This window comes from Geotrypetes seraphini, chromosome 3, assembly GCF_902459505.1.
Source record: "Geotrypetes seraphini chromosome 3, aGeoSer1.1, whole genome shotgun sequence".
Lineage (NCBI taxonomy): Eukaryota > Metazoa > Chordata > Amphibia > Gymnophiona > Dermophiidae > Geotrypetes > Geotrypetes seraphini.
The window spans coordinates 369,170,193-369,184,238 of record NC_047086.1 but is presented as its reverse complement, the minus strand read 5'-3'; the positions used below and the strand labels follow the sequence as shown (position 1 = coordinate 369,184,238).

The 14,046-nt window shown below is 46.7% G+C and overlaps 1 protein-coding gene across 4 annotated transcripts in view; it reads left to right on the top strand.

Annotated features, from left to right (window-relative positions):
* Positions 1-14,046, top strand: part of RDH13 (retinol dehydrogenase 13) — a 46,860-nt gene that overhangs the window by 472 nt on the left and 32,342 nt on the right. For 3 of the 4 annotated variants that reach the window (XM_033935487.1, XM_033935484.1, XM_033935485.1), the window contains exon 2: positions 11,320-11,438. The exons of the other annotated variant lie outside the window; for it this stretch is intronic. In XM_033935487.1, the coding sequence (XP_033791378.1) occupies positions 11,320-11,438 (119 nt within the window). The remainder of the gene's footprint in view (positions 1-11,319; positions 11,439-14,046) is intronic. 4 annotated transcript variants of the gene reach the window in all.

The following is a 14,046-nucleotide window of genomic DNA, read 5'->3' as shown; positions in this document are numbered from 1 at the left end:
GATCCAGACCCCTCACCGAAAGACCCTCCCTAACCCCCCATGTAAGCTACTTTTAAAATGACCAAGTCAAAATGATACCAACAATAAAATTTAAAAAAACACAAAGCACACTGTACACAGAGAAAATGTTAATTATCATCTATATTTGGGGATATTTTTTTTTCAAAGAGGTCAAGGCAGATGACTTTAAAATATGCAATGTCACCTCAGTAACAACTATGCAAAACTAGACAAAAAGGGGGCCATAGTGCAAAATATAGTCAGCAGATATAAATTCTCAAAACAGACACATTTTGATCACTAAATTGAAAATAAAATCATTTTTCCTACCTTTGCTGTTTGATGATTTCATGAGTCTCTGGTTGCACTTACTTCTTCTGACTATAAATCCAATATTTCTTTCTTTTTGCCTCCTGCATGCTTCCTCTCCTCCAGACCTCATTCCATTCCCCAACCAACATCTCTCTCTGTCCCTCCATAAGTAAGGTGACCATACGTCCCGTTTTTGGATCCCCTTTCCCGTTGTCCCTGCACACAGCTTCGGGACGCCAAAATGTCCCGTTTTCAGGGACAGCGTCCCGAAACTGTGCGCAGGGGCAACTGGACAGGTGATCGCTTCCCCTCCAGTGCCTGATTCACCCCACCCCCCCAGGTCCACCAACGCTGCTTGCCAACCTCTCTCCTTACCTCCCTCCAATGCTGATTCAACCTCTCCCCAGGTCCGCAGCCGCTGCTGCTTGCAGCCCAGAAGCCTTCTTCCCGACATCAATTCTGACGTCGGAGAGGAAGTTACCTCCCTCCAGCGCCAATTCAACCCCTCCCCTCCAGTCCACAGCTGCTGCTGCTTGCCACCTAGAAGCCCTCTTCCCGATGTCAATTCTGACGTCGGAGAGGAAGTTCCGGACCAGCCAACCGCTACCTGGCTGGCCTGGAACTTCCTTTCCGATGTCAAAATTGACATCGGGAAGAGGGCTTCTAGGTGGCAAGCGGTTGCGGACTGGAGGGGAGAGAGACTGGCAAGCAGTGGCAATGGGGGGGGGTTGAATCGGGCGCTGGGAGGGAGGGAATGAAGGAGGCTGGCTTTGGCGCAGGAGGGAGGTAGGTAGGCAGGTGTGAGGCTTCAGGGTTGGGATGGGACAAAGGCTGGAAGGCAGTGAGGGGGGCATAGAAAGGATAACGTGACCATTTATTTTTTTCATCAAAACGGGACATTTATTAATATTCAATCCCGCCCTAGCCCCACCCCAATCCCACCCTAGCCCCGCCCCAATCCCACCCTAACCCCACCCCCAATTTATTCCATTCATTTTTCATGTACACACAATATCTTATTATTTCATAATGGTAACCATAAAATAAAAAAAAAAAACACAAAGCACCCTATACGCAGAGAAAATGTTAATTATTTATATTTGGGGGTTTTCAACAATGTCACCTCAGTAACTATAGAAAAATAGACAAATATAGGGCAAAATATAGACAGCAGATATAAATTCTCAAAACTGGCACATTTTTATCACTAAATTGAAAATAAAATCATTTTTCCTACCTTTGCTGTCTGGTGATTTCATGAGTCTCTGGTTGTGTTTCCTTCTGACTGTCGGCGGGGTCTCCTGAAGCAGACACCGAAACGGGGCTGCGTCGGGACCCTGATGAGCTGTTCTTTGCAAATAAGCTAAGTGAAGCTTTCATATTTCTAGTGACAACCTGAGCGCAAATACTTTTTGGAAATCCTTTTTGAAAGCATTACCATCAAGAGCTTTATATACAGTTACCAATTAACTTCACACCTTTGAGTTGGATCCGCTTTTATCAATAATTGTGCTATGATTGGATGATAAACATCCATTGTTATTATGTCTACACACTCTCTCTGTCATTAGTCTATACCCTCAATCTGTATTCTCCAATGTCATGTACCCTCCTGGAAATGTCCAGCTCTCTTCTTATGTAATCCGCTTTGAACCGCAAGGCACAAGCGGAATAAAAATCACTAATGTAATGTAATGTAATGTAATAAACTCTTGCCCCAAGAGGGAGTGACCTCCCCCTCTTCAGAGTTTTATGTCTCTGAGCTGAGTTACTGTATAGTGGTTCCTTCTCGTTTGGTGGTTTAATTTACTTGAGTCAGTCTCAATTACAGCCAGGTTTCACAAGGAGCAGTGAGGGATTTGAACCCACAGCCTCAGGATGCTGAGGCTATAGCTCTAACCACCGTGCTGAGACTGTAGCTCTAACCCCTGCGCCACACACTCCCACACATAATCGCTGCATCACCTCTTTTATTAAGTTCTAAATAATACTTCACCAAATTACCATGTTACCCTCCTCCCACCCCAACTGTTTCAACTTACCAGGTGTCTACACAGGAGGTAGGCCGCACAGATAATGCCTGTGAGCATGTACATTAAGGGGCATAGCTACTGATTTTTCCCAATTAACCCCCCCTTTTACTAAGCCACGGTAGAGGTTTCTACTGCGGCCCGAAACCCTAAATGCTCCAATGCTCATAGAATTCCTGTGAACGTTGGAGCAGCGTCGGCGCATTTGATATAAACCTTTACCGTGGCTTAATAAAAGAGGGCCTACAGGTGTTGAGTTTTGACATTTTGCACGCCATGCAAATTCTAGGACTGTCTGACGTTATTTGTAGATTTATATAAAATTTATCTAATATAATAAAGAGCTAGCCGCGCATGCGCACTCCTATTTGCGTATTCTGTGCGCTGTAGGTCTGTGGCCTAAGGAGTGCGCATGCGCGCTAATATGTCACCAGCCTATCGCCTCCACAAGCCGGACCGCAGCCAGACGACGTTCTCCGTTTCTCCTGCCGCCGATCTCCGTTTCTCCTGCCGCCGCCCACCCCCTTCTCTTCCCGCGGGCCCGAATGGCGATTCCAGCAGCGTGTACATCAGTCTCCACATGCTGCTTCGGGCCCTTCTACTGCCCTGATTTGCTCTGCCGCGTCTCTGATGATGTCATCAGGGACGTGCCAGAGTAAATCAGGGCAGTAGAAGGGCCCGAAGCAGCGTTTGGAGACTGATAAAAGCGCTGCTGGAATCACCACCTTTGTAGTCCGGCCCGCGGGAAGGGGAAGGGAAAAGGGGGGGTAGAGGAAACGCTAATGCTGCTGCACAGGGAACTGGTGGGGGGGAGGGAAATGGAGGGGAAGGGAATGCTGCTTTGGACGGACAGACAGACAGAGAGAGGAAGGGAAACACAAAGAAAATAAGAAATACACAGGGGCAGGTGCTCAGGGAACTGGTGTGGGGGGAGGGAAATGGAGGGGGATGGAATGCTGCTTTGGATAGACAGAGAGAGGAAGGGAAACACAAAGAAAATAAGAAAAACACAGGGGCAGGTGCACAGGGAACTGGTGTGGGGGAGGGGGATGGAATGCTGCTTTGGACAGACAGACAGGGAGACAGAAAGGAAAGAAGAAAGACACAGGGTCAGGGAGATACACAGAAAGACAGACAGGCAAAGGGGGCCAGGGACAGAGACAGACAGAAAGGACAGCGGGAGCCGCGTCAGGAGGGGTGCGGGATGTACCATCAAGCCTATATTCTACGTCAAGGTATGTATTGGATCCTCCCAGAGCCCACTGATAATATCCCAGACTGGTTCTGGTTAGAATGGAGATTGATGTTTCCCTTACGTCTTAGTCATGTAATTAGTATCAAAATGCCAAGGTTATATAAAGAACATAAAATATTTATGGAAAACTCTAAGATATTTAAGTAATCTAACTCCTATTCCAATAAGTAAATCAACAACTCAAACGATTTGGTTAAACCCCAAGATCAAGATTGGCGGTTTTAAAATTATCTGGAAACATTGGATAACAGCAGGTATTCATATTTTAGATGATGTAATACAAAATGATAAATTGCTGGAGTTTTCACAATTGCAACGTAAATTTGATCTTAATAAGTCACAATATTTTAGATGGTTGCAATTGAAGCAATCCATTCAGGTAGGGTTCCCTGAATGGAAAAATCTTATTAATTATCATAGTTTGGAATTCTTATGTTTCCAGATAAATTCAATAGGTCATGAAGCCGCACAGTGGTATAAATTAATATCTGGATATGTAAATTAAAAAAAAAAAATGGTCTTAGAGACATTTGGAGCATTGAGATAAAGCATCAAATTAATGCATCTCAATGGCCACGACTTTGGTCTTGGAGGTTAAAATGTACAATGTCAGCATCTATGAAGCAAACTTGGTTTTTTCTTCTACATAGAGCTTTTTGGACCCCTGTTCGTTTACAAAAGATAGATAGCTCTAAGTCTAATAGATGCTGGCACTGTCATGTTGAAGTAGGGACATTAGATCACCTTTTATTCTTTTGTCCATTCATTTTATCATTCTGGAAATCAATTTGGCCTCAAATTAATAGGATGTTAGAAAATCCGGTAGCCTTGTCATATGATACTATATTATTTGGAACAACCATGAGAGCACGAAGTCAAATTTCGGCAAGTAACAACAAGCTCCTTTTTATTTTAACTGAAATAGCAATACAACAAATAACATATAACTGGAAAAAAACATGACATGTTAAATTACAATTTTTGGTGGAATTATGTATGCCATATATACAAAATGGAATTAACTATTGCAACACAAAAAGGCAATGTGAGTAAATTTCAAAAAATCTGGGGACCATTAACAGAATACTGTAATGAATGATTAACTTTTCCCATGATAAGATATTTGAATAGAAGGGATTGGGGTGGGATTTTATTCCTAATTATTACATACTATATTAATATTTGAATGAATTTACAATAAAGATGATTGTATGTATTATTGATTGGAAGGGAGGGAGGGATAAGGGATTATTATATTCAATAAGAATTATATAAATTTAGATTTTTGACATAATATTATAAATTTATATAATAGTGAGTTTTTAAAGAAATGTTAAATTTGAAATTAATATGTGAGTTAATCAAGTGTGTATATTCAAATTTCTAATGAATCTATTTAAAACACTTGTAACATAAGAAAATGAATAAAGATTTGAAAACAGGAGGGGTGCGGGATGCGGCAGTGGGAACTTTTCCAATGGGTGCAACTGGGCAGCTGTCGGGAAACTCTGATCAGGGGCAGAGCAAGGTAAGAGTATCATAGGGATAAGAAGGAGGAGGGAGGATAAAAAAGGAAGGGATGCCTACTGCTGGACAGGGGGAGAAGGAAAGAGATGCTGATGGACAGGGGAGGTGAAGAAAAAGGAACGGAGGACTAATGTTGGACAGGGGGAGAAGGAAAGAAGTGCTGCTGGACAGGGGGGAGGTAAAACAAAGGGAGAAGGGCTGCTGCTGCATAAGGAGAGCAGTGAAGGGGTGGTGGTGGACACAGTGGAGGTAAAAGGAAGGGAAAATGGACAGGGGGAGCAGGCAAGGGGTGGTGATGGACAGCCAAGGAAAAAGAAAGGCGGAAAGAAAGAAAGCGGCTAAGGAGAGAGAGAGAAAAAAAGACAGACACACACACATATGTTCTAGCACCCGTTAATGTAACAGGCTTAAAGACTAGTATTTATATAAAATCTCAAATAGCATATTTTACTATTTGGCTGAATATGAAGAATGGGCATTAAGCTTTAGTATAACAAATAATCAAAGAAGCAACATGAAATCAGAGATCAAGAGTTTATTTCAGTACACTAGTGCCTCAGATTACTCATACTTGAGTTTAGGCCCACTTTTATCAAGCCGCGTTATGGTTTTTTTTATTGCTGGCTGTAGCGGTAAAAGCTCCAACGCTCATAGAATTCCTAGAAATTTTTACCTCAGCGGCCGGCAATAAAAAAACTCCTAATGTGGCTTGATAAAAGGAGGTCTTAAATCACTGTTTGGCCAAACACAAATAATGTTTTCAGGGCACTATTTAGGGCTAAAATGAGTCAAGTGTGAATTTTTTGTAGAGCTCTAATATATACTGACCCTCTCCCTTTTTTGTGGCGTTTGTTTTATATTTGAGCTGTTTGGATTGTTATCCCAGGACAAGCAGGCAGCATATTCTTAACGTATGGGTGACGTCACCGACGGAGCCACGGTACGGACACTTTTAACTAGAAAGTTCTAGTTGACCGCACCGCGCATGCGCGGGTGCCTTCCCGCTCGACGGAGGAGAGCGTGGTCCCCAGTTTCTTCGTTTCCGCGGAGCGAAGAAGACGCATTTGCTTTCAACGGATCTGCCATGGAGTCTGCCACACCATCGACGGCGCCGCTAAAGTCGGCACCGACTACCTCCACACCGCCTGATCCTTCCTCGGGGTCGATGGCGTCAGGTAAGCCGGCTAAGAAGCCTTCCACTTCCCTTGAGCGCCCTCCTGCCACGGCGGCGACACCGGTCCTCCCGGCATCCAGCCGACCCTGTAAACGCTCCGCCCCGATTTCGGTGAGTGCCTCGTCATCGGCCTCCTCATCGCCGGGGCGTAGAGCAGCACCTATGGTACCGAAAAAGAAAAAAGCGGTACCGGTGCCTCCTTTGGAGGACCGCATTGCGGCCATACTCCAAACTCAATTACAGGAGCAGCTACAGCAACAACTACAGCACCTGTTGCCAACAATATTGGCCCCGCTCCTTCCGGTACCGGACCGGCCCGAGCCTCGCACCATACCACTGGAGTCGACTCCATCGGTACCATTAAACACGTCCATGCCGGTGCTCGCGGCGGAACCCATCAACCCTCTCGTGCAACTACACTCTGATGCCGATCCTCCACGACATCAGGACCGTCGCCAAGCTCCCCGAGACCAGCACCGCTCCTCTTCCCCCGGTACCGTCTCCATGCGTTCTGGCAAATCTCTCTCTAAGACTCGCCACACAGAACCATCCACACCACCGTCCCGTCCTATACATACCGACGTCAGGGACCCGGACCTCTGGGAAGAATCCCAACCCGGTACCGACGATGAGGCTTCTTCAACCGACGAGGAGCCCTCCACAATCGATACCGGTTCCAAGCCTGAACAATCCTCGTTCACCAAATTTCTTCGGGAAATGTCAGCGGCTCTCTCTATCCCATTGGAATCTGACTCTAAGAAGTCACAGGCTTTCTTAGATGCCCTAGACTTCGAGCAATCCCCCCAAAGAATTTCTAAAGTTACCCGTCCACGACATCTTACGGAAAACTTTCTACAAGAATTGGGAGAACCCTCTCTCGGTACCGGGGGCCCCTAGAAAACTGGATAGTCTCTACAGGGTCATCCCTATCCCGGGGTTTGACAAACCCCAACTACCCCATGAATCTCTTCTTGTCGAATCCACCTTGAAGAAAACCCAGGGATCCAGTGTTTATGCTTCTACCCCTCCTGGCAGAGAGGGCAAAACGATGGATAAATTTGGCAAGCGCCTTTATCAAAATTCAATGCTTGCAAACAGAGCCAATAATTACACCTTTCACTTCTCCTTCTACATGAAGCATCTGGTTCAACAACTCTCTTCATTACAAAAGTATCTTCCTGAACGTAAGGTCCCTCTTTTCCAACAACACATTTCCAATCTGCTCCAACTCCACAAATTCATGGTGCGCTCTATTTATGATTATTTCGAGCTCACCTCTCGAGCTTCGGCCATGGCGGTTGCCATGAGACATCTGGCCTGGCTGAGAGTTTCTGACCTCGACGTTAACCACCAAGACCGCCTGGCTAACGCACCTTGTCTTGGTGATGAACTTTTCGGAGAGTCCCTAGACTCCACCACCAGAAACTCTCTGCTCACGAGACCAGGTGGGATACTCTCATCAAACCGAAGAAGAAGACTCCGCCTGCTCGCCCCTTCATACCAACGCAGATTCTCAGCCAGGCCTCTTCATCCACCTCCGCAACAACCTCGTCGACCTCGTCAGCAACAGCAAACTCAGGCTCGCTCCCAATCTCATCAACCTGCCAAGACTCTCCCTCAGTCAAAACCTTCTCAGCCCTTTTGACTCCTTTCTCCAGGGCATAGCCAGTCTCTCACCAGCGTTACCTCTTCCTCAACCTATCGGAGGACGCCTGCAACTTTTTCTCAGCCGATGGGAGGTCATCACGTTGGACCAGTGGGTCCTTACCATCATTCGCCATGGCTACTCTCTCAACTTCCAGACTCTTCCACCAGACAATCCTCCCGTAGAGTCTGCTTCTCACTCCTCTCAAACCCTCCTCCTTCTCAAGGAGGTTCAATCCCTCCTTCTTCTCAATGCCATCGAAGAAGTCCCCCAAGACCAAAGGGGTCAGGGATTCTACTCCCGCTACTTCCTGGTACCCAAGAAGACAGGAGACCTACGTCCCATCCTCGATCTCAGGGACCTCAACAAGTGTCTGGTCAAGGAAAAGTTCAGAATGCTCTCCCTTGCCACGCTTTACCCTCTTCTCTCTCAACACGACTGGCTATGTTCCCTAGACCTCAAGGAGGCCTACACTCACATTCCAATCAATCAGACTTCACGTCGCTACCTCCGGTTTCAGATACAGCACCATCACTACCAGTACAAAGTGCTACCCTTTGGCCTCGCATCATCGCCCAGGGTGTTCACCAAGTGCCTTTATTGTGGTGGCAGCCTTCCTCAGGTCTCACAACCTCCAGGTGTTCCCCTACTTGGACGATTGGTTGGTGAAAGCACCTACGTCTCCGCTTGTGCTACAAGCCACTCAACACACCATCTCTTTCCTCCATCTTCTGGGGTTCGAGATCAACTACCCCAAGTCGCATCTGCTTCCCACACAGCGACTTCAGTTCATTGGAGCTGTTCTCGACACCACTCTGATGAGGGCGTTCCTCCCCTCCGACCGTCAACAGACCCTGCTCCATCTTTGCCGCCAGGTGCTCCTTCATCACTCCATCCCTGCTCGGCAGATGATGGTCCTCCTGGGCCACATGGCTTCCACGGTCCATGTGTTCCCTCTGGCACGACTCCACCTCAGAACACCTCAGTGGGCCCTAGCCAACCAATGGTCTCAGACCACGGACCTTTTTTCTCATCCCATCTGTGTGACATCGTCTCTTCAGCGATCTCTTCAATGGTGGTTGAACTCCTCCAATCTTTCCAGGGGTCTGCTTTTTCATCTACCCCCTCACTCCATGGTCATCACCACGGATGCCTCCCCCTACGCATGAGGAGCCCACCTGGAAGAACTTCGCACACAGGGTCTCTGGACCCCTCAGGAACGTCAACATCATATCAACTTCCCGGAACTCAGGGCCATGTTCTATGCACTCAAAGCTTTCCAACACCTTCTCTACCCTCAGGTTCTTCTCATGTGCACAGACAACCAAGTCGCCATGTATTACATAAACAAGCAAGGCGGCACCGGTTCTCCCCTCCTCTGTCAGGAGGCCATCCGCATCTGGACCTGGGCCACGGCCCGCAATCTCTTCCTCAAGGCTGTCTACATCCAGGGCGAACAGAACTCCCTGGCCGACAATCTCAGCCGCATCCTTCAACCTCACGAGTGGACTCTGGATCCGACCACACTCCACTCCATCTTTGATCGGTGGGGCACTCCTCTTTGCAGCTCCTCACAACCATCAACTGCCCCTTTTCTGTTCGAGACTCTACTCTCCTCACCGTCTGGCCCCGGATGCGTTCCTGCTCAACTGGACGGGTCGGTTTCTCTATGCCTTCCCTCCACTTCCTCTGATGTTGCGGACATTGTTCAAACTCCGCAGAGATAACACCACCATGATTCTCATCGCCCCTCGGTGGCCTCGCCAACACTGGTTCTCTCTCCTGCTCCAGCTCAGCTCCAGGGAGCCCATTCCCCTTCCTGTGTTTCCTACTCTACTTACTTCAGTCTCTACTACATCCCAATCTGTCCTCGCTCCACCTGACAGCTTGGTTTCTCTCGGGCTGACCTCTCCACAGAATCTGTCTCAGCCTGTCCGTCGCATTTTGGATGCCTCCAGGAAACCGGCCACCCTACAATGTTACCATCAGAAGTGGACCAGGTTCTCCTCTTGGTGTCTACTGCATCACCACGATCCCACCTCATTGGGGGTGGAAACTGTACTGGACTATTTGCTCTCTCTGTCCGACGCTGGCCTCAAGTCTACCTCCATCAGAGTCCACCTCAGTGCCATCACTGCGTTCCATGAGCCTATCCTCGGAAAACCTCTTACGGCTCATCCCCTGGTTTCCCGGTTCATGAGAGGCCTCTTCAATGTCAAACCACCTCTGAAGCCTCCTCCAGTCGTCTGGGACCTGAATGTGGTTATGTCAGCCCTCATGAAACCTCCGTTTGAGCCTCTTGCCACTACTTCACTCAAATTTCTGACATGGAAGGTGCTTTTCCTCATTGCCATCACCTCTGCCAGGAGTGTTAGTGAACTGCATGCACTGGTTGCCGATCCACCTTTCACTGTTTTTCACCATGACAAGGTGGTTCTACGTACCCATCCTAAGTTCCTTCCCAAGGTGGTCTCGGACTTTCACCTCAACCAGTCCATTGTTCTGCCTGTCTTTTTTCCCAAACCCCACTCTCATCCTGGGGAACAGGCGCTGCATACGCTGGACTGTAAGCGTGCCCTTGCTTACTATCTTGATCGCACCAGGGCTCACCGCTCATCCCCTCAGCTCTTTCTATCTTTCGACCCTAACCGTTTAGGTCGCCCTGTCTCTAAACGGACACTTTCTAACTGGCTTGCTGCCTGCATTGCCTTCTGTTATGCTCGGGCCGGTCTCTCACTGGAAGGTGCTGTCACGGCCCACAGAGTCAGAGCTATGGCTGCTTCTGTGGCTTTCCTCCGTTCCACGCCCATCGAGGAAATCTGCAAGGCTGCCACTTGGTCCTCAGTTCACACGTTCACTACTCACTACTGTCTGGATGCCTTCTCCAGACGGGATGGACTCTTCAGCCAATCTGTGTTACAAAATTTATTTTCCTAATGGCCAACCATCCCTCCTCCCCCTCTGTTAGCTTGGAGGTCACCCATACGTTAAGAATATGCTGCCTGCTTGTCCTGGGATAAAGCACAGTTACTTACCGTAACAGGTGTTATCCAGGGACAGCAGGCAGATATTCTTAGGACCCGCCCTCCTCCCCGGGTTGGCTTCTTAGCTGGCTTATCTTAACTGGGGACCACACTCTCCTCCGTCGAGCGGGAAGGCACCCGCGCATGCGCGGTGCGGTCAACTAGAACTTTCTAGTTAAAAGTGTCCGTACTGGGGCTCCGTCGGTGACGTCACCCATACGTTAAGAATATCTGCCTGCTGTCCCTGGATAACACCTGTTACAGTAAGTAACTGTGCTTTTCTGTTAATTGGTATAAATATAGGAAATAATATACAAAAGTTGTTTTGTTTTTATGTAATTGTTTTGTTTTAGGGATTATATAAGTGGTGGCATTTGTCCAAGCAAAGCAGGTATAATAGGAAAAACTGTAATTGTAACAGGAGCAAATACTGGCATTGGGAAAGAAACTGCCTTAGAATTAGCCAGAAGAGGTAAGTGTAATTTAAATCTTTCATAATGCAACATTAGATGTAAACCAAAGTCTTCCATACAAAAAAAACAACCATACGAAAGAGAAGCCTATCTGTGATCTAAATTGTAACTAGGTTCTTTAGTATATTCAGATAACAGATGTGCATAGATTACAAACATTCATCCAGGAAACGGGATATGATAGATACCTTTAACACAGTGGTCTCAAACTCATACCCTTTGCAGGGCCACATTTTGGATTTGTAGATACTTGGAGGGCCTCAGAAAAAATAGTTAATGTCTTATTAAAGAAATGACAATTTTGCGTGAGGTAAAACTCTTTATAGTTTATAAATCTTTCCTTTTGGCTAAGTCTTAATAATAATATTATAATTTATAGCTAAAAAGACATATGATCAAGAAACTGTTTTGTGATTATGATAAACATACCAGGGCCTCAAAATAGTACCTGACGGGCCGCATGTGGCCCCCGGGCCGCGAGATTGAGATCACTGCTTTAACATGATGCCAGCAGCAAAATCAGCTCACGCAGCTTCTGGTTTCAGATGGACAATATTCACAGCAGTTTCTAACCTCCTGTGCACGAGGAGGGGAGAAATTAATTAATTAAGTTCTATTTACACTTCCCTCTACGTTTTTGTGAATTCCATATCTACAGATTCGCTTATTCGTGGTTTTAAATGAAAAAAATTACTTTCATTTTTCGTGCTATTTTAAGCCCTGTAAGCCCCTCCCCCCTTTACGCCTTATCTGGTGGTCTAGCGGGTTTTCAGGGCAGGAGCAATCTTCCCACACTCCTGCCCCGTGCAGATCGCTCACAGGAAATGGCTCGCGAGACTACGGGAGCTCAAGGCAGCCATTTCCTATGAGCGATCTGCACGGGGCAAGAGCGTGAGAAGATCGCTCCTGCCTGAAAACCCGCTAGACCACCAGGTAAGGCTTAAGGGGGGGGCTCACAGGGCTAAAAATAGCCTGGGGATAAGGGCAGAACCGGCCCGAATATTATTCGCAGTTTTTCCATATTCACAGGCCGGCTCTGCCTCTAACCCCCATGAATACGGAGGGGGAAGTGTATATCCTGTCCTTCCCAGAGAGCTCAGAACGGGTTACACGGTAACATACATAATAATTAACAAACAAGGCACAGAAGAATAAGGCGTCTAGTTCGATTGTTCTGGATTAGCAGACGCATGAGGCATGAAGCATGCACAGGAGAGAGTCAGTTGAACATATATGAGGAATACAATGGTTTGGGAGGTACAATCTGTATGCTAGCTTATCCTGAAAAATTAGGTGAAGAGGTAGGTTTTTTTTTTTTGCTTTTCTAAAGCTCAGGAGCCCATCAAGGGATTTGATGTTAGGAGGTAGTTAATTCTAGTACTTTGGTAAGAAGTGAGAGTATGACCTTCATCTGGCACTTTCTAGTTGGAGGCTCTGACCAGGGTGTAATTGTAGATATCTTTCCTCCTGGGAGCGGAGGGGTCTATTTGGGATGTAAGGTGGGAGTTTGGCTGATATGTAACTGGGTGCCTTGTTTATTTATTCAATTTTCGATACCGTTCTCCCAAGGGAGTTCAGAACGGTTTACATGAATTTATTCAGGTACCCAAGTATTTTCCCTGTCTGTCCCAGTGGGCTCACAATCTATCTAATGTACATGGGGGGGGGGATTAAGTGACTTACCCAGGGTCACAAGGAGCAGCGTGGGTTTGAACCCACAACCACAGGGTGCTGAGGCTGTAGCCACACTCTCCCCTAAGGACTTTGAACACAAGTACTAAGCCCTTGAATATGCAGCATTTGGCTATGGGTAGCCAGTGGGCTGACACTAGTGCTTGGGATACGGAATCGTGGGTGTGAAGATTCTTCAGTAGTCTAATTGCTGTATTTTGTACAAGTTGGAGACGCTTAAGATTTTTTGCTGTCAGCCTGTTGAACAATGTGTTGCAGTAGTCCATACAGGAGAGGACAAAGGCATAGAGAAGTTGGGTAAAGTCCTGTTCAGAGAAATAGCTTCTTATTTTCCAGAGTTGTCGGAGATAGTAGAATGAGGAGGTGACCACTTCAGAGATATGGTTGGTAAGTGATAAGTTCGAATTGAGAAGTACCCCTAGGCTGCGAACTTGGTTTTTGGTGGTTATGATAGATGATTCCCAGAGGAGAGAGGGGCAGTTGTAAGTGCATTGTTTTTGGTGGATCCAAAAGAGTTCAGTTTTTGAGATCTTTAATTGAAGCTTGTTTGTGGACATCCAGATTTTGATTTCTGAGAGACAGTTTTGAAGTTTTGCAATCTGGGAGTAACGGTTCTCTTACCTGAAGGGTCTTACATGCAGAAATTGCAAATATATCTCTACAGTGCACAGAGATGGAATATCAGGGGAAAAAGCCCAAGAAAAGAAAAGAGCCAGGCCAGGCTAAATGCATTTATACAAGAAAAACGTAATGTTTTTCTCCCTCAGGTACTGACTGATAAGGGAGGGTGAAGGTCTCTGGCTGTGGTAAGGGGATTCAGAGACAATGCAATGTTAACATGGGCATGTCAGATATTGAGGCCCAAAGTAAGACTTTGGATACCTAGGAGAGGCCGCTGAAAGCCCAATTTCTACT